The sequence below is a fragment of the Erythranthe guttata genome, chromosome 7 (genome assembly GCF_056151865.1).
Source record: "Erythranthe guttata isolate IM_541 chromosome 7, IM_541, whole genome shotgun sequence".
Classification (NCBI taxonomy): Eukaryota; Viridiplantae; Streptophyta; class Magnoliopsida; order Lamiales; family Phrymaceae; genus Erythranthe; species Erythranthe guttata.
The window spans coordinates 9145807-9171368 of NC_142539.1; the positions used below are offsets into that span (position 1 = coordinate 9145807).

At 35.6% G+C, this 25562-nt stretch overlaps 1 protein-coding gene across 5 annotated transcripts; it reads left to right on the top strand.

Annotated features, from left to right (window-relative positions):
• Positions 1-599: 599 nt before the first annotated feature.
• Positions 600-23509, top strand: LOC105950335 (disease resistance protein At4g27190). 5 transcript variants are annotated; one of them, XR_016032216.1, is made up of 5 exons: positions 616-759; positions 18294-21404; positions 21569-21713; positions 21802-21919; positions 23445-23509. XR_016032216.1 is itself a non-coding variant. In XM_012973687.2 (3 exons), the coding sequence occupies exon 2, from the start codon at positions 18295-18297 to the stop codon at positions 21391-21393; it is 3099 nt and encodes a 1032-aa protein (XP_012829141.1). In that variant the 5' UTR covers positions 616-759; position 18294; the 3' UTR covers positions 21394-21404; positions 21522-23509. The 5 variants fall into 5 exon arrangements, 2 of the variants coding, with proteins under 2 accessions (XP_012829141.1, XP_088677028.1); XR_016032215.1 differs by lacking the exon at positions 23445-23509 and having other exon boundaries at positions 600-759; positions 21522-21713; positions 21802-22285; XR_016032213.1 differs by having other exon boundaries at positions 21522-21919.
• The last annotated feature ends 2053 nt before the right edge of the window (positions 23510-25562 follow it).

Here is a 25562-nt window from a genome sequence, read left to right on the forward strand (position 1 = left end):
TATGAGACATGTTAGTTAATATTTTATTCTTAATTGGTTTGCATATACATATAGTGAACTGATTATGATAATAGACTTATAATACACGTGACATCGGGTTTGAGTAATTTAGTGTCTCGGGTTAATAATCAGGAATCGTAACTTGCATGATAGAGGTTTAATTGGGTGGTGAATTATCGCATAGGGGAAGATAAAATCCTAGGTCCATTTTTATTGATATTCTTGTCGTGGTTATATTCTTTCATAATTAGTTTAATTATTTAGTTAATTAAATTTGACACCCTTGCGTAGACTGGATAAAAATCATAATTGTTAGAATTTGGTACTTAGGATTAGGTAATTTGAGTATTCCCTGTGGGATCGACATCCGACTCTTACAAGTCCACTATTACTGCTTGGTTGTGATACGTGCACTTACGTGTATGTATGTATTTAGCCCAACAATAATCCTATAAATTGTTAACAATCATCCAGTATAAATAACTCGGTGTAGCGTCTAACTCCCGGTCTATTTCCCCACTCCAGCACCCTTGACCAATTCGAGATGACGTAAGAAATTAAAATAAATAAAATTTCTCAATGTCAACAAAATAAAGAAAGACTTGGGGGATAATCATTTGTCATCTGACTTAAATTTGGCATCTCCATACTTCTTCTCACCCCTTCTTAGAATTCTGTTTGCAGTGTTGGCTTCTGTTTGATATCATTTTTAAGAGCATCTTTGCAGTGTTGGCTTCTTCCTTTCCGAGCACTCTTAAGGTAATTATTATTATTCCGTTTTTTAATTGTTTTACGTTTTCTCCCTTTTTATGCTGCAATTTGCTCAGTATATTCATTAACAATGTTTTATGTTGTTAAAATTGACCTCCCAAATTGCACCGAGTTATTTTGTTGGGAAATCGTATGCGAACGATACGATCGCAATACTAAGTTTCAGATAAAAGTCAACTATGTAGGTTAATTAAGTAGATCGACTGATTTGTGTTAGTTAACTTATACTTTCTTCTAAAGTCACTAATGACTTCAGTAATCTTAGTTGATTATTGTTAAGTCAATTAATTTATTTTTTGTTTTATTTGGTTGATTTATTTGTTATAGTTAGGTGGTGTTTGCAAATGCTTGTACAATGGTAGAAATTGCTAATTGTGCGTAAAGTTGGAAATAATTGTTTGTTTCTGAAAGTTAGGATTGTTTGTAGGGGTCTTTGTGACAAATCATCGTTATTGTTTTAGGTCCATAAGCTATAAGCTCATTACTTTAATATGTATTATAAATAAAATAAAAATTAATGTATATGATAAAATTATCACTAATCTGTTATACTCAATTCTTAATTGTAACCCAATATAATCAATTTTGACCACCAAAAATCCAATTTTGACTTTTATTTTTTTTTTTAAAAAAAATTCAAAAATTATTTTTTTGCGGCCAATCTCTAACGTTGATTTTTTTTTACGCCCACTGCTAAACGTTGACCGTAATTGTGTTGCCATTAACAATAATTATACTGTCACTGACAGTAAATTGGTAATTATATTGTCACTGACAGTACATTAACGTAATTATACTGCCGTTGACAGTACATTTATGTAACGTTACTGCCGTTGACAGTACAATTAGAGTTAACAACAATATTATTATTTTTTTTTGTTATTATTATTATTTTTAATTTTGTTTGATTTGTTGACAAGTAATATAATTACGTCAACGACAGCGGTATTGGATCATTAGCGTTAGGAACAACACCCAAAATAACCCAAAAAAAAATCAACGTTGGAGACTCGAGTTGACAGCGGTCAACGTAAAAAACCGGTGTCGGAAAAATCAGGAAGAAAATAATATTAAAAAAAATCAAAAAATTCAACGTTAGAAACCGGCGGAAGAAAAAAAGGTCAACGGTGGCGACGAATGAAATTATCCATAAAATTGTGTTTTGGGTCAAAATTGAATAATTTATAAAATTTGGGGTCAAATTGAGGTTAATTAGATTAAATTAAATGATGAAATTAAGCATACTAAAATGTTAGTACTATTTTAGTATTTTACAAACCTGTGGACCATGTGTGGAGTTTTTTGTAAAATAGTTTTTTTGTCTGGACCCCTTTATGAATAAGTATCCATTGATGTGTTTATTTGTAGGGTGAATGGCAAAAAGGCCCATCACATGAGACTTAAATGCACATTGGTAAAAAAAAAAAGGGTAAATTCCACTTTACCCCCTCGTACTCTACCCGAGAACCACTTTACCCCCTCGTACTCTCAATTTCATCGATTTACCCCCTTGTACTTGTACAATTTCCCAATACAGCCCTCTTCTTCAACTTTTGTTAATTTTGACTCTGACGCCGTTTGGTCAACTCTGTAAATTACAAAATTGCCACTGCCTATAACGCGTCGTTTCTCCTCCGTCAATATTGTCATTTCTTCTTCTCCCACCACTTCCCCTTCCAAGATATCCCCAAATTGAACCCCTAACTTAGTAAAAATCAAGACCCAAAAATTGATCGATTCCACCCAGTGCAAAGAAAAAAAATTTATGAATGTGTGAAACTTTCTATTTTCTAATCACGAGAGTCAATCGGAAAAAATCAATATTTACGTCAGTATTTTGACTCTTGACCAAATGGCGTCAAAATCGAAAAAAGTTGACGAAGAGGGCTATATTGGGAAATTGTACAAGTACAAGGGGGTAAATCGATGAAATTGAGAGTACGAGGGGGTAAAATGGTTCTTGAGCAGAGTACGAGGGGGTAAAGTGGAATTTACCCAAAAAAAAAAACAATCTCTCAATTAAACCTATCATCATGCCTTTAGTCTAAAATACCCTCCATAATATAATTCTTATCAATTCCATCCATTATGATCTAACTTCCTTAAGATTACACATTGACCCCGAATTTAAACAAATATATCACATTAACCCCCAAAATATTTTGTTTTCAGAAAATATTTTTTTTTCCGGCCGGTCAACCACCGTTGACCGCCGGTCTCCGGCGTTGTCTTTTTTTTCGAAATTTTTTTTTAGAAAACAATATTTTAATTAATATTACTGTCTTGGCTATTAAATTACTGTCTCAGACAGTAATATTACTGTTTGGGACAGTAATATTATAAATATTATTTTCCCGAACAGTTATATTATTAATATTATTGTCTAAAACAGTTAAATTACTGTTGGAGACAGTAATTTAGCAGTCAAGGCAGTAATATTAATTAAAATAATTTTAAAAAAGAAATTCAAAAAAAGAAAAAGTCAATTAATAGTTAAATTACTGTCTCCGACAGTTAAATAACTGCTGGAGACAGTAATTTAGCAACGAATACAGTAATATTAATTAAAAATATTTTTTTAAGAATAAAAAAGTCAATTAATAGTTAAATTACTGTCTTCGACAGTTAAATAACTGTTGGAGACAATAATTTAGCAAAGAATACAGTAATATTAATTAAAATATTTAAAAAAAAAAAGTCAATTAACAGTTAAATTACTGTCTCCGACAATTAAATAATTACTGGAGATAGTAATTTAGCAGCTAAGACAGTAGTATTAATTAAAATATTTTTTTTAATAAAAAACAAAATAAAAAAAAAAAAAAAAAAAAAAGAAGTCAACGCCGGAGACCCGGCTATCAACGGCAGTTGACCTACCGGAAAAAAAAAGTTTTCAAAAAAAAAAAGTCAACGCCGGAGACCGGCGGTCTCCGGTGGTGGCGAGTCAAAATTGAAATTAGGGTTAAAATTGGTTAATCGATGAAATTGGGCTAAATTGGGGGTGTAAATCATAAAATTGGATTTGAATTGAGTTTCAATGAACTGGGGGTAATTTTGATATATATATAAAATGATTTTTCTTATTTGGAAAAAAAGTTTGAATGAGCTGGATTTATTTGAAAGACAAAAAAGTTGGATGTCCCTCTTTTAATTAAGTGCCTTTTTCATGGGCATATTTGACATTTGCCCTTATTTGTAAAGTGCCCTTGTTTGTAAATGTTAATGTAAATTTGCTTTAAATTAAATTAGTCTCGAGGTTCAACCAAGACGAAGTTCTTGGCAAGAACACATAAAGGAACTATCCAAATAGTTAAATAAATAAATAAAAAATAATAATTACGAACTAAAACTCACTCTCACACGTGCACATCCACACCAACTCTAAAGAACTTGCACGACTGAATCGAAATAACATGAAATTTAAGTGTTTCGACTTTTATCACCACAATACTACATCTATTGTGCAAAGATTACAATATTACAATGACCTTGATCACTTCAAAACTATCACACATGAGTTTTTCTTATGTTCATTTATTTATATATTTTCTCCATTTCATGTGAGTACAATAATGTCCTTTTAGGTAGGTCAATTTGAAGGATAAATAGCTAAAAAATTATTGAAAGAATTCAATGCCACCGAATTCATGTTAATAAATATATAAAATACAAATTAGAGATTTACACATATGATGTGATAAAAGCTTGTGTAAAGAAATATTTGCAGCGGAATAGATTTTAAAGTTTTATCCACAAAAATATAACTTGTGGATGTGCATTTACAAGCAAAAATATTATTAAAACAATATTCAAACGAATACACAAAGAGATGTAAAGATCTTCCCTTTTATGAAGAAATCAAGGTTGATTTCTTCGTACAAGAATTCCTAGAATGGTTGTTTTTTCGAACTCCAAGAAATAGCTCTATGAAATAATTTATGGTCCCGAATTCGTTTTATACAGAGGTGTTGTCTAAAGTGTTATGACACTTGAACAAACATGCAGCGGAAATAAAGAGAACAATACTCAGAATTAAAAATGTTCACAAGTAAAGACTTGTGAACTTGCCCTTTACAGGACGGAAAATATATATTAAAATCAGTATTCCAAGAATACAAACAGAAGAGGTGCGAAAACTTCTTCCTTATGAATGAATCTTTTTCAAGATCATTCTTACAATCAAATCTAGATACTAAAAGAAAAATATTAAAAATTCTAGATTTCAAAGAATGTACTCGTGAGGAGTACGTAAAGAACTTATGAATGAATCACTATCTTGATCATTCTTACAACCAAGTCTAGAAACATATATACTATACAATCTAGACTACAAAGAATGTACTTATGAGAAGTACGTAAAGAATGTACTCATAAGGAGTACGTAAAGATTGTACTCATGAGGAGTACAAACGACCGATTCTAAAACCACTCTAAAACTCTCGTGAATATTCTTCAGCCCTCGGTTTTTATTTCGTAGAATCGATAATCTTCCTTGAGTATTGAAGTCGGTATTTATAGGCATTCCAAGCATCCACTCCTCAGCCCATGATCTGCAAGAAAACCAACTACAAGAGCACTCAAGAACATGGGTTAGTGGGTTAGTGGGTTAGTTTAAGGAGTTAGAATAATATTCACAATTAAACCCACTTAAGCACTACTTAGCCCACTAAGCACTATACTTAACCCACTAAGCACTATTTATTCCATAACTAAAATTTAGTTAGAAAATAAGAAAGTTAAAAACAACATGTGAAGATAATCCACGCTCACGTGTTTCAAACTCCCCCTTTTTAACTTTCTGATCAAAACTAAATTTTAGCTTAACTCCCCCTGAGTCATTGCTTGAACTCCCCCTGAATATGATAACCAATATAGCAAATAACAATAATAGTGCAATCCTAGCAAACTGAACAAAAACAAATATTGTTCATAAAAATAACTTTAGAGCAGAATATCCAAAGTGTCCTCAGTATCAGCTGCTGCTGCTTTCCTCTGCTCCTTCAGCTTCACCCTCATTCTTTTCTTCTTCTTCATTAACTCCATGTTCTCTGCCTCTGGCATCCAAATGATGAGAAGTCCCTGCTTCAACTTCATGACTAGCTTTTTCTCCCCCTTTTTGATCAGAAAGAGTTTTTTCGGAGCATTTCCACCATGGACTGGTGATAGGTAATCTGAGCTAGAGAGTGAGTAAGCTGTTGTAACAAGAGATCTCTAGGAACAGAAACAAGATTGTCAGGGGTGTTGTCAACATGAGGAGCAACACCTTCAGTACCAAGATTATTTTGACCTGATTCAGTTGAGAGAAAATTATCTCCATTCCAGGGAAGATCTTGGACATGAGGAGCCTTGAGAAAATTTTGAGAAACAGTTATCATGCCAAGTGGAGTGTGAAGATATTATGATTCATCTTGGCCCAAATTTTGAGAAAACAGAATGGAGTAGATGAGAGAAGGATAAGGAAAATGAGTGGAGGATGAAATTTTCTGGGCAAGATGACCTAAATTATTAAAGAAAAGTTTGCCAACATCAACTTGTAATCCCATCCCCAATTTGTACATGAGTACTGCATGAGGTTTAGTAACCACAGAGACATTTTTGGATGGAATCCAATTCATCACTGTGAGTCTGAACAAGACAAAATAAAATGCAGTGAGTTGAGAAACTTTGAATTTTTTGGGGTGAGCAGACAACATTTCAAACGATTGCCAGAAAGAGTCTTACAAACCTCAGTAAAACCACCATAATTATCCTCATCAGTCACAGTAGGAGTTTGTAAATGAGAGTTGATAATTTTGGGAGAAAAAAAAATTGAATTTCGCACAAAAACTTTGCCAAAGTTTGGAGAATTTTTCTTAAAAAAAAATTTGTAAATTGGCATAAAATTCAAACTAGACTAAGGATTTTTCTTTGATCAAGAAAATCAGTAATCCTATGTCTATCAAAGTTTAACTCATCCTTGGAAATTTTCTTCTCCTCAATGAATTGGCAATTCATGATTTGAGGACTCAAAATTGAATCAGATTCAAAATAAAAGATAGTACTGAAAGCATTGTTTACCTCAAAAGTAGTTGACAGATCATTCCCATCCAAGTCTGGCTCTTCTTTCTCAGAGGATTACTCTTCGTTAGAGTCTTCAAGTTCATCTGGGATGTATGTTGGCTCAGGTGATGCAACACGTGGGGCAGCATCTTCCTGCATCGGAGAGGAGTCCTCAGATGAGTCACTGTCTGACTCTGAGAATAGCAAATATTTGCGAAAAGTAGCAAGGGGAACTTCCCAGCTGTCATCACTTTTCTCTGGTTCATTAGCCTAGGGAGGTGATGTATCCACTTGAACAGCTGCTTCTGCAAGAGTTTCCAGAGGGTTTGCATGTGGTGCTGAGGGTGTTTCTTCAGTGGTAGTGAAATCCTGAGCATCAACAGAGGGAATGTCAACATGCTCGGCAGAGGACATCCCTGAAAAATCAGGCATTTCTTCTTCCTGGTAGGGAACAGCATCCTCAGCAGCACTCTGTGAAACATTGGCTGAGTCAGTGGGTGCAGCAGCATCTTCAGGAACATGTGCAGCAACATCTTCGGAAACCGGATGTTGAGAAGAGTTATGCTGAAGTGTCTCCCCCTGAGTTGATACTCGTGAAGTCAAGTCTTTGGAGGATGACTCAGTAAAGCTTGAGGAGAGAGCTAGGGCTTCCGGTTCTGCAAAGGTTGGATCTCCTTCTTCATCATCGGTTTCAACAACCAAGTGAAGGCCTCTTGGTGGGTTTGGCCTAACTGGAGTGCGACCGACTGTGCTGCCTCTTCTTCTACCTCTGCCACCTCTGCTTAGAGAATGTCTTCCCCTTCGGCGTTGTGATCCAGTAGCATTCAGATCTGGGAAGAGATTCATACGCTTGGACCGACGAGTTGGAATCCTTCCTGCATTGGAAGAGGGACCCACGTTCTGGAAGTTGTCTGGGTCAATCGGATTCATCTCGTCTCCGGGCTCAATAAAGCTGATCGGCATAGCTTCAAGGTTGACAGGATGAACGATGATGACCAGATTTGGGTCTGCTGGTTCAGGTGCTGCAGCATCGTTGTGGACATCACCAGCTGCGGCTGGAAGAGGATTTCTAGGAGGAGATGCCATGATACAGTAGATAAAAAAATTGCTTCTTGTGCTTTTGATTTTTGAGTGTGAATTTTCGAAAAAGAAGCACGAAATTTAGAAGCCCTAATTTGCAGAGAAAAAAAATTGAAGTGGAGAAGGTGAATAAGTGTTGTGCGTTTTTCTTGGAGAAAGTGTGATTAAAGAGAATAAAAGTTTCTTTGGCAGTTTAAAGCAAACCGTGACAAATGGCACAATAAGGAGTGGACTTAGTGGAAAATGAAAGACTAACCCATGTACCCATGACCCATATAAATAGTGATAATTCAATAATAAATAAAATAATAATAAAAATAGTAGCACTCACGAAATTTCCACAAAAATAAGAAACACATTTATTAATGATTAATAGTGTGAGAAAAAAAATAAATTGGCTGACAGGCATAGATTTTATTATATATATATATATATATATATATATATATATATATATATATATTTTTTTTTTTTTTTTTTTTTTTTTTTTTTTTTTTAAACTCTTATTTTCAAGTCAAACAATTCACATGGAACATGATCAAGTGTTCAGTTTGAAGGTTCCTCAGTTACTAAGATATGACTATCAAAATAGAGGAGTTTGACTTATGTGAGTGTAATTATTCCCCAAATGTTTACATGAAGCATGATCACGTTTCAAGGTGAAAGACTTCCAGTTACTTATTTAGAAAAATAATTCATCACAGTGAAGTCATTATTTAAAGAAGCTAAGCTTCAGTAAATTATGTTGCAGCTTAAGATATTTGATGAGGTGCTGCAACATTTTTCAGGACATGTTTATTGAGTACACATCCCGAGAGATTTTCTAAGTTTAGAAAACCTCTCATAATCTAATGCCTTTGTAAAGATGTCAGCCAGCTGATCTTCTGTGGAAATGTACTTTAAGCACACAATATTTTTCTCAACTATATCACGAATAAAATGATGTTTAATATCTATGTGTTTAGTTCGTGAGTGTTGAACAAGATTTTTTGAAATATCAATAGCACTTGAATTATCACAATATATGGTCAGGGTGTTACTGGTTAACCCATAATCCCCCAACATTTGTTTCATCCAAATTAGTTGACCACAACATCCTCCAGCAGCTACATATTCTGATTCAGCTGTTGAAGGTGATACACAATTTTGTTTTCTACTAAACCAAGAAACCAGATTATTCCCCAAAAAGAAACATGCACCTGATGCACTTTTTCTGTCACTAATATCCCCAGCCCAATCAGAATCACTAAAACCTATCAAGTTTGTATTAGTGTCTTTGAAAAACTGAATCCCTAAGTCTACTGTACCTGCAACATACCTAATAATCCTCTTCACAGCTTTAAGATGAGTGACCTTGGGATTAGCTTGATACCTGGCACACACACAAACACTAAACATAATATCAGGTCTGCTTGCAGTTAGATACAGAAGACTTCCAATCTTGCTTCTGTATAGGGTGCTGTCAACATCTTCTGCAACATCATCCTTGGACAGTTTTTGGCTGGAACCCATTGGAGTTTTCATGTGCTTGGCTGACTCCAACTCAAACCTTTTGACCAGATTGAGATCATACTTCTTTTGATTTACAAAAATTCCTTCACCTGTCTGTTTGATTTGGAGTCCTAGGAAGTAATTCAACTCTCCTACCATGCTCATTTCAAAAGTGTGAGACATAGAATCTACAAAAGACTGTAAGAGGTTAGCACAAGTAGAACCAAAAACAATATCATCAACATATATCTGTACAATAATGATATGGTTATTTGTTCTTCTAACAAATAGAGTTCTGTCTGCTTTTCCTCTAGAAAATTGTATTTCAAGTAAGAAGTCAGTGAGTCTTTGATACCAAGTTCTAGGAGCTTGTTTAAGACCATACAAAGCCTTCTTAAGCTTGAACACATGATCAGGTTTGGCAGAATCTTCAAAACCCTTGGGCTGCTCTACATATGCTACTTCATTAAAAAAACCATTTAGAAATGCACTTTTGATATCCATCTGATACAATTTGATTTTAAGAAAACAGGCTATAGCAAGAAGTAACCTAATAGATTCAATTCTAGCTACTGGGGCAAAGGTTTCATCAAAATCTATACCTTCAATATGAGTATAACCTTGTGCTACTAACCTAGCCTTATTTCTAACAACTGTACCTTTTTCATCAGTTTTGTTTTTGAAGATCCACTTAGTTCCTATCACATTTATACGACTTGGTCTGGGAACTAAGTACCAAACATCATTCCTGATGAACTGATTCAGCTCTTCATGCATTGCATTAATCCAAAACTCATCATTCAGTGCTTCTGCAATATTCTTTGGTTCGACTGAAGATACAAAGCAAGTAGTTCCAGTTAGTGTACATTCAGAAGATAAATTTGCAAATCTTACCATATCTCTGTAATTCACTCTCTCTTTTCTTCTGGTCCTTATCCCATCAAAGATATCTCCTACAACTTGAGTTGATGGGTGATTTTTCTGGATTCTACTTGATGGTTCCTTTCTGCAGACATCATGAGTTGGCTGCAATTCAGCTTCTGTGCTCTCTGTAGGAAGTATTGAATCAGATGTGGTAACACTTGGCTCAACACCCTCTTCTCTTGATACTGGACTGTTTATATCTGGAGCATCTGTGGCAGTAGTGTCTCCTCCTGTTGTTTCTCCTTCAGCAATCAGATCATCAACTTCATCTTCAGCTGTTTTACTGCGGAGATCAGCAAAGTCATCAAATACCACATTTACAGATTCAATAATGGTTCGAGTTCTTAAGTTATATACTCTATAAGCATGACTGTTATTAGAGTATCCCATAAACAAACTCAAATCACTTTTTGAATCAAATTTAGCTAGATGATCTCTATCATTTAGGACATAGCAAACACATCCAAACACATGCATGTATTCTAGACCAGATTTTTCTCTTAAAAAATACACCAAAGTATATCTTGAAAAATCATCAACACACACAAATACATATTTACCACCTAGGCTTTCTACCTCTATAGGACCCATAAGATCCATATGTACAAGTTCAAAACAAATGGTGGTACCAACGGGTTGTAACACATTGTGTGATACTCTAGTTTGCTTTCCCTTCTGGCACATTCCGCATATAGGAATGTCCTTGATCTTGAGATCAGGAATTCCTCTTATGGCATTGTACTTGTTGAGCAGCTTCAGATTTTTGAAGTTTGTGTGATCTAGTTTCTGGTGCCACAGCTCTAGTTCACTTACTCTTGAGCTCTTGCTTGAGATGGTGTCACCTGTTTGATAACAATTATCCATTGATATGGAACCTGTCAGTACACAATGATTTTGATTATCAAACACACAACAACAGTATTTATCAAATTGAGCACGCAGATCATCATCACACAATTTACTAATACTGATGAGATTTGACCCCAATCCTTCAACATGTAAGACATTTGAAAGTTTTGGAAGTCCCTCAAGACTGAGTGTTCCACGTCCAACCACTTTGCCTTTAGCTCCTCCTCCATAGGTTACACGTCCTCCATTGAGTGTATAGTAGTTTGATAGAAACTCTTTAGTTCCAGTCATGTGCCTAGAGCATCCACTATCAAAGTACCATGAACCTGAAATGTTAGCATTTAAAGAAGTGTATACTGCTTTGCACATAAGTTTACCTTTGGGAGTCCATATTCTACACTCCTTTTTGGTAAATTCTACCTTTTTCTTGGAGGTGTTCCCTGGAGTGCTGTGACTCATCCTGTACAACATTTTGTCACTACTTAGTTTCTCACAAAATGGACGGGTATGTCCTGGTGAGAAACAGTCATGACAAATGTATCCCATTATTCTGGACTCTGAAGTGGTGACTGTGGAATTTCTGCATTCTTTTCCATTTGAACCCTTCTCTTTTACAAAGACAATCTCCTTCTTCTTTACTGGCTTGTGTTTCTTCACTTGGTTTTTGAACCCTAGACCTTCATTTTTGTTGTACTTCTCCAGTGACACAATCTCTTTGAGTTTAGTTATGTCGGTATTCATCATCTTGATTGCTAGAGTCGCTTCTTTGAGTTCATCTTTCACCTTTGCCAGTTCAAGATCCTTCTTGGTGATACCAACCTCCAAATGAGTGATTGTTTCTTTGAGAGAAGGATTTTCCTTGTTGACTGCATCTAGAGCATGAGTCTTCTTCTCCAAGTCACTGAACAATTTCTTGTACATTTCTTCCTCATCATTAACTGCTTCATTACTGGATTCTGCTGCATTCAAAGAAATAGAGTTTAAAGATGTATAATGATCAGTATTTAACTCAGAAATTTCAGTTACTGAAAGTGTTTCAGAAGGTGTTGCAGCATCCAGAGGAACTCCTTGTGATTCTGTTTCAGAAGTATTTCCAGTGATATATCTGACAGAGAGGGCTTGTTTAGTGGATTGCTGTTCCTCTGTCTGTTCAGGTTGCTCTTCCTCCTCATCACTGACTGCACAAATCAGACTCATTCCTCTTCTTCTCAAGGTATTTGCACATTCATTAGCATAATGTCCAAATCCTGAACATGCCCTGCATTTAATATGATCCAAGTTAGGTGGTTCAGAATTTGAACGAATAAATGAAGAATTTTTTGAAGTGTTTTGAGAAGATGTTTGAGGAAATGTTCTCTGTGGAGTAGATCTGTTTCGGGGCTGAGTTTGTCGATTTTGTGGAGAGCCTTCTGGAAATAACTGTCTGGGCTTGATTCCACTTCGTCTGTACGCCCTATTGAATTTCTGAATCTGAAATGCCACATTGTTGAGACATTCTTCTGTATCATCATCATATTCCGGAGCAACATCTTCCTTCTCTAATTCTGCTTGGAGTGCATTTGATAGATCGTCTTTTGTCCACCGTAATTCTGGTGTTGGAAATACATCCCCATCCGCATCTGTGATAGTTGGTGGCTTCCATCCAGTAAGAATAGATCTCCAAGCTTTCTCATCAATGGCTTTGATGTACGCCCTCATCTTGACTTTCCAGTAGGTGTAGTTTGTGCCATCAAGTACAGGAGGTCGCATAGAAGCAGTCATCTGAGTATCCATCACGAATTTGTTTCTGTAAAGAAAATAGGAACAAACACTTAGTATACGTCAAGTGTTGGCTCTTGATGCCAATTGAAATAATTTATGGTCCCGAATTCGTTTTATACAGAGGTGTTGTCTAAAGTGTTATGACACTTGAACAAACATGCAGCGGAAATAAAGAGAACAATACTCAGAATTAAAAATGTTCACAAGTAAAGACTTGTGAACTTGCCCTTTACAGGACGGAAAATATATATTAAAATCAGTATTCCAAGAATACAAACAGAAGAGGTGCGAAAACTTCTTCCTTATGAATGAATCTTTTTCAAGATCATTCTTACAATCAAATCTAGATACTAAAAGAAAAATATTAAAAATTCTAGATTTCAAAGAATGTACTCGTGAGGAGTACGTAAAGAACTTATGAATGAATCACTATCTTGATCATTCTTACAACCAAGTCTAGAAACATATATACTATACAATCTAGACTACAAAGAATGTACTTATGAGAAGTACGTAAAGAATGTACTCATAAGGAGTACGTAAAGATTGTACTCATGAGGAGTACAAACGACCGATTCTAAAACCACTCTAAAACTCTCGTGAATATTCTTCAGCCCTCGGTTTTTATTTCGTAGAATCGATAATCTTCCTTGAGTATTGAAGTCGGTATTTATAGGCATTCCAAGCATCCACTCCTCAGCCCATGATCTGCAAGAAAACCAACTACAAGAGCACTCAAGAACATGGGTTAGTGGGTTAGTGGGTTAGTTTAAGGAGTTAGAATAATATTCACAATTAAACCCACTTAAGCACTACTTAGCCCACTAAGCACTATACTTAACCCACTAAGCACTATTTATTCCATAACTAAAATTTAGTTAGAAAATAAGAAAGTTAAAAACAACATGTGAAGATAATCCACGCTCACGTGTTTCACTCTACTTCTTGGAAGTACTTTTAGAATCATCCACACATCAACTGAAATCACTATCTGTAAAACCAACATGTGTAACATAAATATTGTTTTCATAAAAAATACCATAATCAATGGCTCCTTCGACATATCAAAGAATTCATTCGCCGCCTCCCAATGATTTGAATATGGTTTCTCCATAAACCTGCTAATCAATAATACACCAAACATGATATCTGGGCCATTAACATAATACCGGGGCAAGTGGTTGTAAGATACATCAAGTTTCCAATTAAGCTTCGTAACATGGTTGTGTTTACCAAATTTTCTTCCTCTTATTTGCTTAATTTTAAGCCCGTAATGCAAGGAGTTGACACCGGATTTGAGCTCTCCATTTTGAAAATTTTCAAAATTTCTTTTGCATATTATTCTTGAGAAATAAAAATTCCTTCTTTTGATTGATCCACATTAATGCCAAGAAAATGATGCAATTCCCCTAGATCGGTCATTTCAAACTCCTTCATCGTAGAAGCTTTGCATTCTACCAGCATCTCAAAATCATCATCCGTGAAGATTAAATCATCAACATAAAGACTCACCACCTTAAAACCGCCGTTAGAATTTCTTTTGATGCAAAGAGTATGCTCAAAGGACAACGTTCAAAACCAAATTTAATGAAATAATCATTAATTTGACCGTACCATGCACTGGTTGATTGCTTCAAGCCATAGAGGGCTTTCTTGAGTTTGTACACCTTTTCTTCTTCGCCTTTTTTAATGAGCTCTTATTGAAGAAATTCGTTCAAGAATGCTGATTTGACATCCATTTGGTACAATTCCAACCATTTTGAGCTGCAAGAGAGATAATTAAGCGAATTGTATCAGGTTTTGAAAGGGATCCAATACCTCATTGAAGTGATCTCCTTCATTTTGCTTATATCATTTTGCAACAAGCCTTGCCTTGTATTTGTTGATGGAACCATCAATAGTGATTTTTGTTTTGAACACCCATTTCACACCAATAGGAGCTTTGTGTGAAGGTAAATGTGTGAGCTCCCAAGTTTCATTTTTTTCAATGGCTTTGATCTCCTCTTTCATCGCTTGATTCCATTTTTCTTGTTTTGAGACATCTTCAATAGAAATTGGATCATCTCCAACAAAGAATGCAAAGAAAATAAGAATTGTTACATTCACCTCCTCCGTTTCATCATAGATTTCTCTCAAACTCCTCTTTTTTTCTTGGCGGGGGTGATGGTGAATTTCGTGGAGACTCATTTTCACCATCATTTGGTTGCATTTCTTGAGAATCACCTTCTTCATTTCCAAGGGTCTTCCAAGTTAATGATTCTGAATTTTTTTTAAATAATAAGAGGATTTTTCATCAAAATGAACATCCCGACTTATCACAATTTTTTTTTTGTTTGAGAATTGCAAAACTTGTAAGCTTTTGACCTCTCACTATACCCAATGAAAATGCATTTTTCGTCTTTAATGTCGAGCTTGGTTCTCATAACATTTGGAATGTATGAGTATGCAAGGCAACCAAATGTTTTAAGATGACTAGCATTTGGCTCCTTACCATACCATACCTCATTTGGAGTAAAATTCTCCAAGTTCTTCTTTGGTGATCGGTTGATCAATTAAACGGCACAAGCGACCGCTTCAACCCAAAAGTCCGATGGAATATTTTTTTTTCACAACATCGAACTTCGAACCATATCCATGATTTTTCGATTTTTTCGCTCTGCTACGCCATTTTGTTATGGTGCGTACCGAACCGTCAATTTATGTATGATACCATGGATTCGACAAAATTCTTCAAATAAAGAAGATAAATATTCTCCACCGTGATCACTCCTCAAAGTTTTTATTTTGAAAATGAAAAATTTCTCAACATGGATTTAAAATCTTTGAAGCATGAAAGAGTTTCGGATTTTTCCACAAAGTAGGCCCATATTTTTCTTGTAAAATCATCAATAAATAACAAGAAATACCGATTACCACCGAGAGAAGGAACTCGAAATGGTTCATAAAGGTCACTGTGAATGAGATCTAATGGTGATTTTGATTTCCAATTTGACTTGGAGGGAAATGACTCTCAATGTGACTTCCCCAATTGACATTCTTCAAAAATTCCGTCCATGGCTTTAATGTTCGACAATCCTTGAACAATTGCCTTGTTCGATAAATCCTTCAGACTTTGGAAATTAAGATGCTCGAATCGGTCATGCCATAACTTTAAACCTCCGTCCTTCACAGTTAAATGGCAAGAGACTTCAAAAGTATCAAGTTTGGTCGGAAAATATTATTTCTGGTCATACCGATATTTTCAATGTGTTGATCCTTCTTTTTTAAAATGCAAGAGAAGTCATCAAAAAACATATTGAAAACTTTTCTCATCAAGTGACCAACACCTAGCAAATTACTTTCCAAGTTAGGTACATAGTAAACCTCGGACATTGTTTGGCTTTTCATTATTTTGTTTTGAAAACAATTTCTCCAACGCCTTCTAATGTGTAGGTGTATCCATGGTTAGTTAGCTTCGACAAGATTTGAGAATATTTTTTTATTCCCCGTCATGTGCTTGCTCGCACCTCTATCCAAATACCAAATATTTTCAAAGTTACCATTAGATGCAACCAATAAAGTCTCCATATTTTCGACTTTATTTCATGCATATAACCAACTTTTTTTCTTTTTTCTGGATATTTTTCCCAACAATCTTTGATTTTGTGTCCCGATTTATGAAAAAATGACACTGAACGTAAAGCATTGTACCTTTATATGATCTTCGTCCTCGGCCTCTTCCTCTTTGAAAATTGTTCAGAAAATATTTCTCCTCCACTTTCGCCTCATCGTTTGATTGGGCTTGTCCACGGTAATTATTCTAAGAACTTTTTCCTCCTCGAGTATTGGCCACGACCTCGGCATTGTCCACGGAATGAACCACGGCCTCCCGTGAATGTAACTTGGGATTTTAATGCTTTGTCCGAAGAAGAAATTTGAGGACTTCTTTGCAGGATCCTTGTTCTGTTTGCTTCCAATCGTCCTTGTAAACTCTCTAGATCTTGTAACTCTTTCATAGCCACAACAACATGATCAAATTTCACCGGCAAACTTTGCATAATTTTTTTGACAACCCTTTGGGTTTCCGTAACTTCGCCATTTGATTTACAAGAGAGGTGTTTCTTGTAAAATATTCAACAATTTTTTCGTTTTCTTTCATCTCCAATTTTTCTAATTCAACCCGCAAAGATTGCAAACGAAACTTCTTTACTTTATTTTTCCCGGCATAAGTTGTTTGTATTAGAAGTTCCCATGCCTCCATGGAACTACTCGCCCTGGTTATTCTTTCATAGACGGGAACTTCGATTGCTTGATATAATTGGAAAAGAGCTTTTCGATCTTTTTGTTTCGCTTTTCAATGTTTGCTTTTGTGCATTCGTCAATTGATCCTTATTTTCGGGAGTCTGAACACCGTCTTCGACAACGCTCCAAATGTCTTGAGATTCAAGATTTGAACAAAGCTTCATTAGATTATTCCAATAATCAAATTTTGTCCACTGAAACGGGCTATTAGTGAAGCAAGGTTGGTGGGCATTTTTTTAAGATGGCTCTGATGCCAAGTTGTGGCACCAAGATGAGATAAAATGATTAATACTGAAATTGAGTTTTAGTGAGGTTGTGAAGACTAGAAAAAATATTATTTTTTAAGAGAGAAAGTAATAAGACAGATGTATTATTGAAGGAAAAATACTTTTGTTTTGTTTTTTGTCTTGCTTACAATCATCTCTAGCACTCCATCTTTATAGTGAGGAGTATATTACTCTTCTAATAAATTAAAAGATGACACTTGTACTTACATCTCTTCTAATTCTGATTTAACATGTAAAAAAAATCAAAAGACATTTGTCTAGATATATTTAGAGAAAGTTGCTTCAAATTCACATTTATTCCAACATTGCATCACCCACTTATTCCAACATTGATTCCGCACTTATTGTCACACTCATTCCAACAGTAACTAATTAGCATATATATGAACAAAAATGAAACTTTGATCTTTAATGAATGGGAATTATCAAGCTTGTTTCTATAGAATGTAGTCGAAAATATGAAGATTATAATCCATACATAGATTGAGTAGGATTTCATCTAAAATCATCTATGCATGGGAAAACCCTAAACTCTTCGGAAGTACTGTTTCAAATAATTTTGAATTCAGCTGACATTGGTTACACTTGTTGCACACGGTTTAATGTATCGAATATATATCATTGCTTATCCAAGAACTTTTATTTAAGAACACTTGATATAAAAGCAATCATGATGGAAATGGACTAAACGTTGATTTTTTTTTTTTTTAAAGATGATATATGAAATGGCACTTGCATAGTATTTTAATTTTATATGCGGTTTTTACATATAAATAACGCATGCAATTCACATTTGATGGTATTTTGCAGGATGGCTTCTTTATCAATATATCCTCCTGTTAAGGATATAACCATGTGGTTTATCGGAATGACAAAAAGCATTAAAGATTTGGAAAAAAACTTAGCATATCTCGTGATAGATGTGGTAGCCATTAAATCAGGAATGAGTAGCATTGATAAATCACTGAAATATTTGTCTGTCTACAAAGAGAAGAACGTTAACTACGAATCGGTGGAGCTGAAAATCAAAACTTTGATGCTCAAGTACAAGAAGTTCATTGACACCTACAAACAAGTCACCGAAGGCATCCCAATTATCGGGGATGAGGTAGACGTCGACAATGCAAAAAGGATTATAGATGAACTTGACAAAATAAAGCCGAAGATCTTCACACATAAATTTGTCAAGCGTGGTGAACTGAGTAGAGATATTGCGGAGCTAAAAGTCGAAGCGTCTTCACTCCTTAAAGATATAAACGAGGATAATCTGACAGTTGAGAAGAAACAAGAAGTTCCTCAACACTTGAGAGCTTACGATAATCTTCCAGTCCACAAAGAATATGTCAAGGAGCTTATGGTGCACCTCCACGATCCAAAATTGAAGGTGATTGGTCTCGTCGGCCCAGCTGGGGTGGGAAAAACAAATGTATTGAGGCTGTTGAACAATCAAATAATAGATACTATGTGGTTGCCGGGGGAAACGCGGTTAGACTTCATCCTGGTCATAACTCTTCCCAAAGAACTGGACAAGAAAGAGAAGATTATCGAAACAATACAGGATCGCGTTCTGAAGAAGCTAAAACAGGCTGTACCGGACAACGCGGATGAAAGGGAATTTGAACTTTCTAAATTCCTGGGTGACAAATCATTCATACTGCTCATTGATCAGATCTGCACAGATATTGATCTAAATAAACTGGGACTACCAAACAACGACCGTTGGAAAGTTGTCTTGGCATCCCATAGCCAAAAGGTTATCAACGAGATGGCTAGCACAATAGTCGAAATGGAGCCGCTCTCAATCGATCACGCAATCAACCTTTTTCAGAACATATACGGTAAAATAAATGACGAGAATTTGGAGCTTAAGGCTCATGGAATACTCAAGTGCTGCGGAGGGCTACCACAGGTGATCAAGTTAGTAGCTGTTCATTTAAAAGACAAGAGAAGCTCGTGGGATGGAGTGAAGCGTATTTTACAGAATGACACCGATGCCAAGTTCCTAGGCGCTCCGGATGTTTGTAATGCATACAAAATGGTATATGATAAACTGCACGAGGAGATGTCAGCTGGATGGAATATAAAAAGATGCTTACTCTACGGCCTACTGTTTCCACTCGAGCACTTAATCCACAAAGACTATTTAACAGAGTGCTGGATGTCTGAAGGTTTCAATGATCTGGAAGAAGACGTTGACCAGCGACTGCAAGAAAGTCGAGGCTTGGGAGATACACTATTGAAGACACTTACAGACAACTACTTGCTATTGTGGTGTTCTGACGGGCATGTGAAGATGCCAATTTACTTCAGAAAGTTAGCTTTCAAAGAAGAATACATGGCGAAAGAAAACTGTCTTATTTTGAAGGCATCGCAACGAGGAATGCCGGATAATGCAAACAGTGATTCTACCTTGTTGCAGGAGAGGAACACGAAGTGGGTAACACTTGAGGACTCGCTATTTGAGCATATGGGCGTCGGTCTTCGAGTTCTGGACCTGAACAAAACAACGATCAAATCACTACCAAATCCAGTTACTAAATTCACCAAACTGGTGAGTTTATATCTGAACGACTGTTCTCAGTTGACCGGACTACCGAATGAAGTAGAGAACCTCAAGGCGTTGGAATTGCTTGATGTTCGGGGAACTTCACTTCAAAGTTTACCTGATGAAATCGGTCTGTTGGTTGGCCTTCGGTGTTTGAGGGTGTCGTTTGCCTGTGGAAGCAAAGTGACTCAAGAGATGATTCCTGGTGGCATAATCGACAAACTCAAGAAACTAGAAGAATTCTCTGTTGAGACGTGCATTTCCAATAAACGGTGGAATTCTATTGCTGATAGAGTAGCTGGTGAGCTTGCCAGTTTGGAAAAGTTGAATACTCTTAACTTCCGTTTTCCAACGATAAGTAGCCTTACAACATTTGTTACTGAACGCCAATCCTGGCAAAACAGAAACACACTTGAGCCCAGATATACGTTTAGATCCTTCAATTTTTTTGTTGGTTCCCATGGTTTGCGACATCCGTATGATTCAGATATTTCTGAAACTGGAAAAAAACTCAGATTTTGCACCGGTGAAGAAAATTGTTCGGATAACGATTTTGAATCGATAAAAGATGTTTTGAAGCAAGCCGAAGCTTTCGTACTATTTGGCCATGTGGGTGTTCAGAGTTTGAACGAGTTTGGCTTGGAAAATGTCAGATCGTTGAAAGTTTTGATCGCCGGACGTTGTCATAACTTAAAAACAATTTTCAGAGAAGAGCTTGATGTTGTATTCAAGAGTTTGAAGAAGCTGCAATTATTTAATCTCAACTCGTTGCAATGTATTTGGAGAGGATCGGCCCCGATTCCTCAAGGATGCCTTTCAAAGTTGGAGGTGCTGACATTGTGTGGATGTCCAGAGTTAAAAGAGATTCTGAATCTGGAGTTAGCGAAAGCTCTTTCGAGCTTAAAGCACCTAAAAGTTGAGAATTGTGCCCAACTTGTAACGATTGTCTCTAGTAACATGCACGAACCAGATGATCACCAATCTAATGATGCCCTACAAAAGTTAGAGACTCTTGAACTGAAAAACTTGCCAAAACTGCAAAGTATATGCACGGGTACCTCACCGAACTCGGGTTCATCATTGAGGATAATTCATATAGAAAGATGCGGTGAATTGAGGGATTTGTCTATGATTTTGAATAGTGCAAAAAAGGTTGAAAAAATAATGTGTGAATCCCATTGGTGGGAGAAACTTGTGCTGGGAGATGAAAACAAGGAACATTTTCGGAGTCGTGGGATTGTAGTCACTTTACAACCCTTGTCTGTCGTAGCCGGTGGAGCAGAGTCGTCTTCGTCTGGCTCTGGAAGATCAGTCAACCATTTTGAAGAATCATCTTGTGTATCATGTGCATGTGGAGAAAAGTAATGTGGAAACAGGTACATTATAATTTAAGCTAATAACTAGTGTTGTTGTTCTGTTACTCATCTAATATTAAGTATGTAGCTTCAAAGCTCATTTTTTTTGTTCATTTCTTTTATCTTTCTTCATTTCAGATTGATCATTTGAGCAAAACAAATATTCAACTTTTGTCGAATTTCAGAAAAGAGTGATAGCGCTCATGGATGTATGCGCAATCTACAAGGCTTTGGATTGGACATAATAATTTCAAGAAGCAAAGTCTGGCTGAAGACTAAAAACTTAGCGCTTCTCGGGAGGCAACCCGAGCATTTATCATTTTTTTCCTCGTATTTTTCTTATTTTTAGTGGTTTTTAATTTTCTTAGAATTTATATAAGCTTGCAATCTAATAATTTAATAATGTTTGAATTTTCAGGTCGAAACACCTCTGGAATTTCTTTTTTTTTTTCTAAGGAAAAACTGAAAAAAAAAATTTGCTTGAAAGTGTAAGAGATGGAGGAATACAGCACGTGGAGGATGTTTCAATAATCAAGGTGTATTATATCCTTAAACTTCGTTTTAATTACATTGAGGACAATATAAATTTTAATTTTTGGGGGTGGAAAAACACTTTTTATGTGCTTTATATGTTTTAGAGTGCATGCTTTAGGATAATTTTTTTCATTGTAGTTGTTTTAATTTCGTTTATTTATTGTTTTCTTTAAAAAAATATGTTTGAGTTGAATGCATCGATAAATTGTGTTGAAGAAAGATGCCAATGCTTGATGATGAAATTACTTGCTTTGTTGTAGCTATACTTGAATTTTGGTGAAATTCCGATTCAATGTAATTTAGGAGTGACAAATTGTTGAGAATCATGAATTATGTGTTGCTTTTGTTGAAAATTTTGTTTCTTTAAACGTGGAGTTAATTTATGCTATATCATATGATATTCGATTGAACAACTCACCTTAGGAATTTGCAAAGTGAAGTATTGAGCCGTTGAATGATTTGGAATGTGATTTGGGCCTTCTTTGAACCGTTTGAGCCTTTCAAGCCTACCTTTAACATACTTATCACTAGAACCTTGATTGTGCCTTGGAGAAACGGTGTTCTTTCTTTTAGCCATAATAAAATGGGTAGATTAGATGGAGGATTTCTTGAAAAAATATCCCTTGGAGTTTAGTTGGAATTTTTTTTACGTTTTTCTTCTTCGCAATAAAAAATATAAAAAAATCATAAAAATAAAAGAAAAATAAAAAAAAAAAAAAAAAAAAAAAAAAGAAGAAGAAGAAGAAGAAGAAGAAGAGAACTAGTAGGGAAAAAGAGGACATGTGTAAATATTCAAATAAAACTCGAACCATACCTCAAGAGCAAAAGTGGAGACTTTTGAACTTTTGAGAATCGAGTAGTGTAATAAGTCCTTAGAGGTGAAACAATAATTCAAAAAGCCTAATCTTCAAATCTCGGCGAAAACGCCTCGATTCAAGAAGAAAGAAAAAAAAAGGCATATTGCGTGCAACTCTTTATTCAATAATGAGAAGATCAAAAGGAGAAGAGTAGCCGCTTATATACCCATATTTCCTACCTTGCACCAAAGAGCCCAACAATTTAAAGCCAAAAAGTCTCAATGATCCCAGTAGTTCAATTATTCGATATTAGCAGAGTAGAGAAATTCGGTGAGTCTTTGGAGTCGAATATTATTATGTAAGTATAAATTTTCTCTATTTTTAGATTACAAATATTGGATGTTTAGAAGCGATAACATGATTTTTGGTTCTTGGCAATGGTAAGCAATTAAGTGTCTTTGAATTTTAAGCTTGTGAATTTTCGAGAGGTGTCGAGACAATAGCAAGTTTTGAAAAAGTGAAATTGACCATATTAATATATGTGATGAGATGATGCATTTATTGATTTCGTAGCTTTGCAAGTTGCTAGTATTGCTTGAGGACAAGCAAAAGTTCAAGTTTGGGGGTGTGTTGAGTGTAGATTTTGCACTCAATACGTTTACTTTATGTGAGTCTTTTGTTTAGATTTAATTATATTTGTATTTTAATTGATTGATTTTGTGTTGTATAGGTGAAAAATGAGAATGACGTATCAATGAAAGAAAAAGGATAAAAAAGAAAGGAAAAAGTTGCAAATAAGGAAGAAAATCAAATTGGAAGAAGGAATCTTGCATTAGCTTTGGCAGTGTCCACCATTTTGAGCATATCTTGCTCATACAAATTCCAAATCACCTGATTCAAGTGGCATTGGAAAGCTAACTCAAAGAGCTACAATTTTTATTGCACGCAACATTCCAAACTTCGGACTCACACATGGTCAAAATAGGATTCAAAACCGACAGAAGTGCAGAAAAAGCTTCGGACGACCATCCCAATTTAGTACTAAAATCTGGGGTGGCCCTCCCGTCATGCGAAGTTGAGCAGTAGGCAACGAAAAATGAGACACCGTCTCAGAATGGCCTGGAAACTCAGACGGCCGTCCGAGCCGCGATCCTTTTGATCAACTCTTAACCACTATGTAAACACAATTCAATGGGATCCAAACACAAAATTTTTGGACACCACAAAAGGCGAAGAAAGAAGATCGAAGACTCAAGTGTTGGGATGTGAAGCCCAGGATTCAATGAAAATTCGCATGAGGTTCTAGATTAGCCGGTTTTAATTTTATTAACATGCTTTGATTAGATTCGTTTAAAGCGGAATAAATCTAATCTAGCAACTTACAGTTTTCGCGAGCAGATTCGTTTCTATCTTCGGCGAACAAACGAGGATCCACGTCAAGCCTTCTACCATCGGCTAGTTTTCGCGAGCAGATTCGTTTCTATCTTCGGCGCACGAACGAGGATCCACATCAAGCCTTCTACCGTCGTAAAGGCTGCTGTCCAGAAATTTCCAGTCCTCTTCCTTCACCGATATCTCCGCGACCGTTGATCCGATCGAGAAACCCTTCGGACGGATTGTAGATCTAAGGGTTAGGAAGCTACTGTATGAATTTCGAGCATATCTGACGAATGGTTGATTTATGACGAATTTCTTCGCAGGACTGCTCAGAAAATTCGGGAATTATAGTTTGCTCTAAAAAACCTATAATCTTCTATTGTATATTCTGGATTAATAATTCTTCTACAAGGGTGGACTTGTACTTTGAAGAAATCTAAACCTATAATCAGGAAATTTAGAGAGAAAATAAGAAGAAAAAAATATTCTCATCTCCGGAACGTGAATAGGTCTCCGGAACGTGAATAGGCGTGTAGGAATTCTTGTCCTCTCATCAACTCAATCTCTATTATATAGCACAAGGAATTAGAGTCACACATAGAGAGGATTACATGGAAACAAATCCCACTCCTTCTATAACTCTATATAGTCGAAAATTACAGTCCAATGGGGACTTAATTTTCAGTTATATTAATTCCAATATATAATATTGGTTAAACTTTATTTTCTCGATTAATTAGAAAATCCATTGGGCTACAATAGGGACTAAAGGAGAAAATATAAATCGAGCAACTAATAATTAATTAAATCCAAACTCTTAAAAGAATTCATTTAATTAATAATTAAATAATTATTTATTTTCCACTACCAAATAATTATTAAACTCCCGTTTATATTCTCAAATATTGCATTCGAGCTCCGGTCGATCATTACTTAGATTCTCCCCACATTAAGAAATCTTATAACCACCAAATAATTCATTCACTGCTAAATAAATTAAATGGTTTCTTTTCATGAGTCTTACCCGCTTAACTTATTTGAGTATGCCGGATACGAAATCCACCTGGCCAGGACTTGGCATAAACAAATCTTATAAATTACTCAAGGGTTATTATCAATCCCATATTTCAGAGATGTGGATTCCTTTTGATAATTAATTTCCACCTATTAATTCTTAATGTCTCTACCCAACGCACCGGGGGCCATTTGACTCAATATAGGAATCTCTCCCATTGTGACATCAAAGTAGAGATCATCAATTAAATATGTACGTTAATTATCTAGGGATTAGGAGAGTAAGTAATTTACTGTCAACTAGAAATAATACAGTTTCATTTATGAACACTGATGAAACAATTGTTTCACTTTGTCCGGTTCAACACATGCCGGGTGTGCTAGCACAATAAGTCAAAACAATAACTACAAAAGTTATTCTCTGTTTACTGTGATCAAGACCAATCACTTAAATATT

Excerpts from the sequence above, each read along its gene's own strand:
- LOC105950335 (XM_012973687.2), top strand. The coding sequence starts at position 18,295 with ATGGCTTCTTTATCAATATATCCTCCTGTTAAGGATATAACCATGTGG.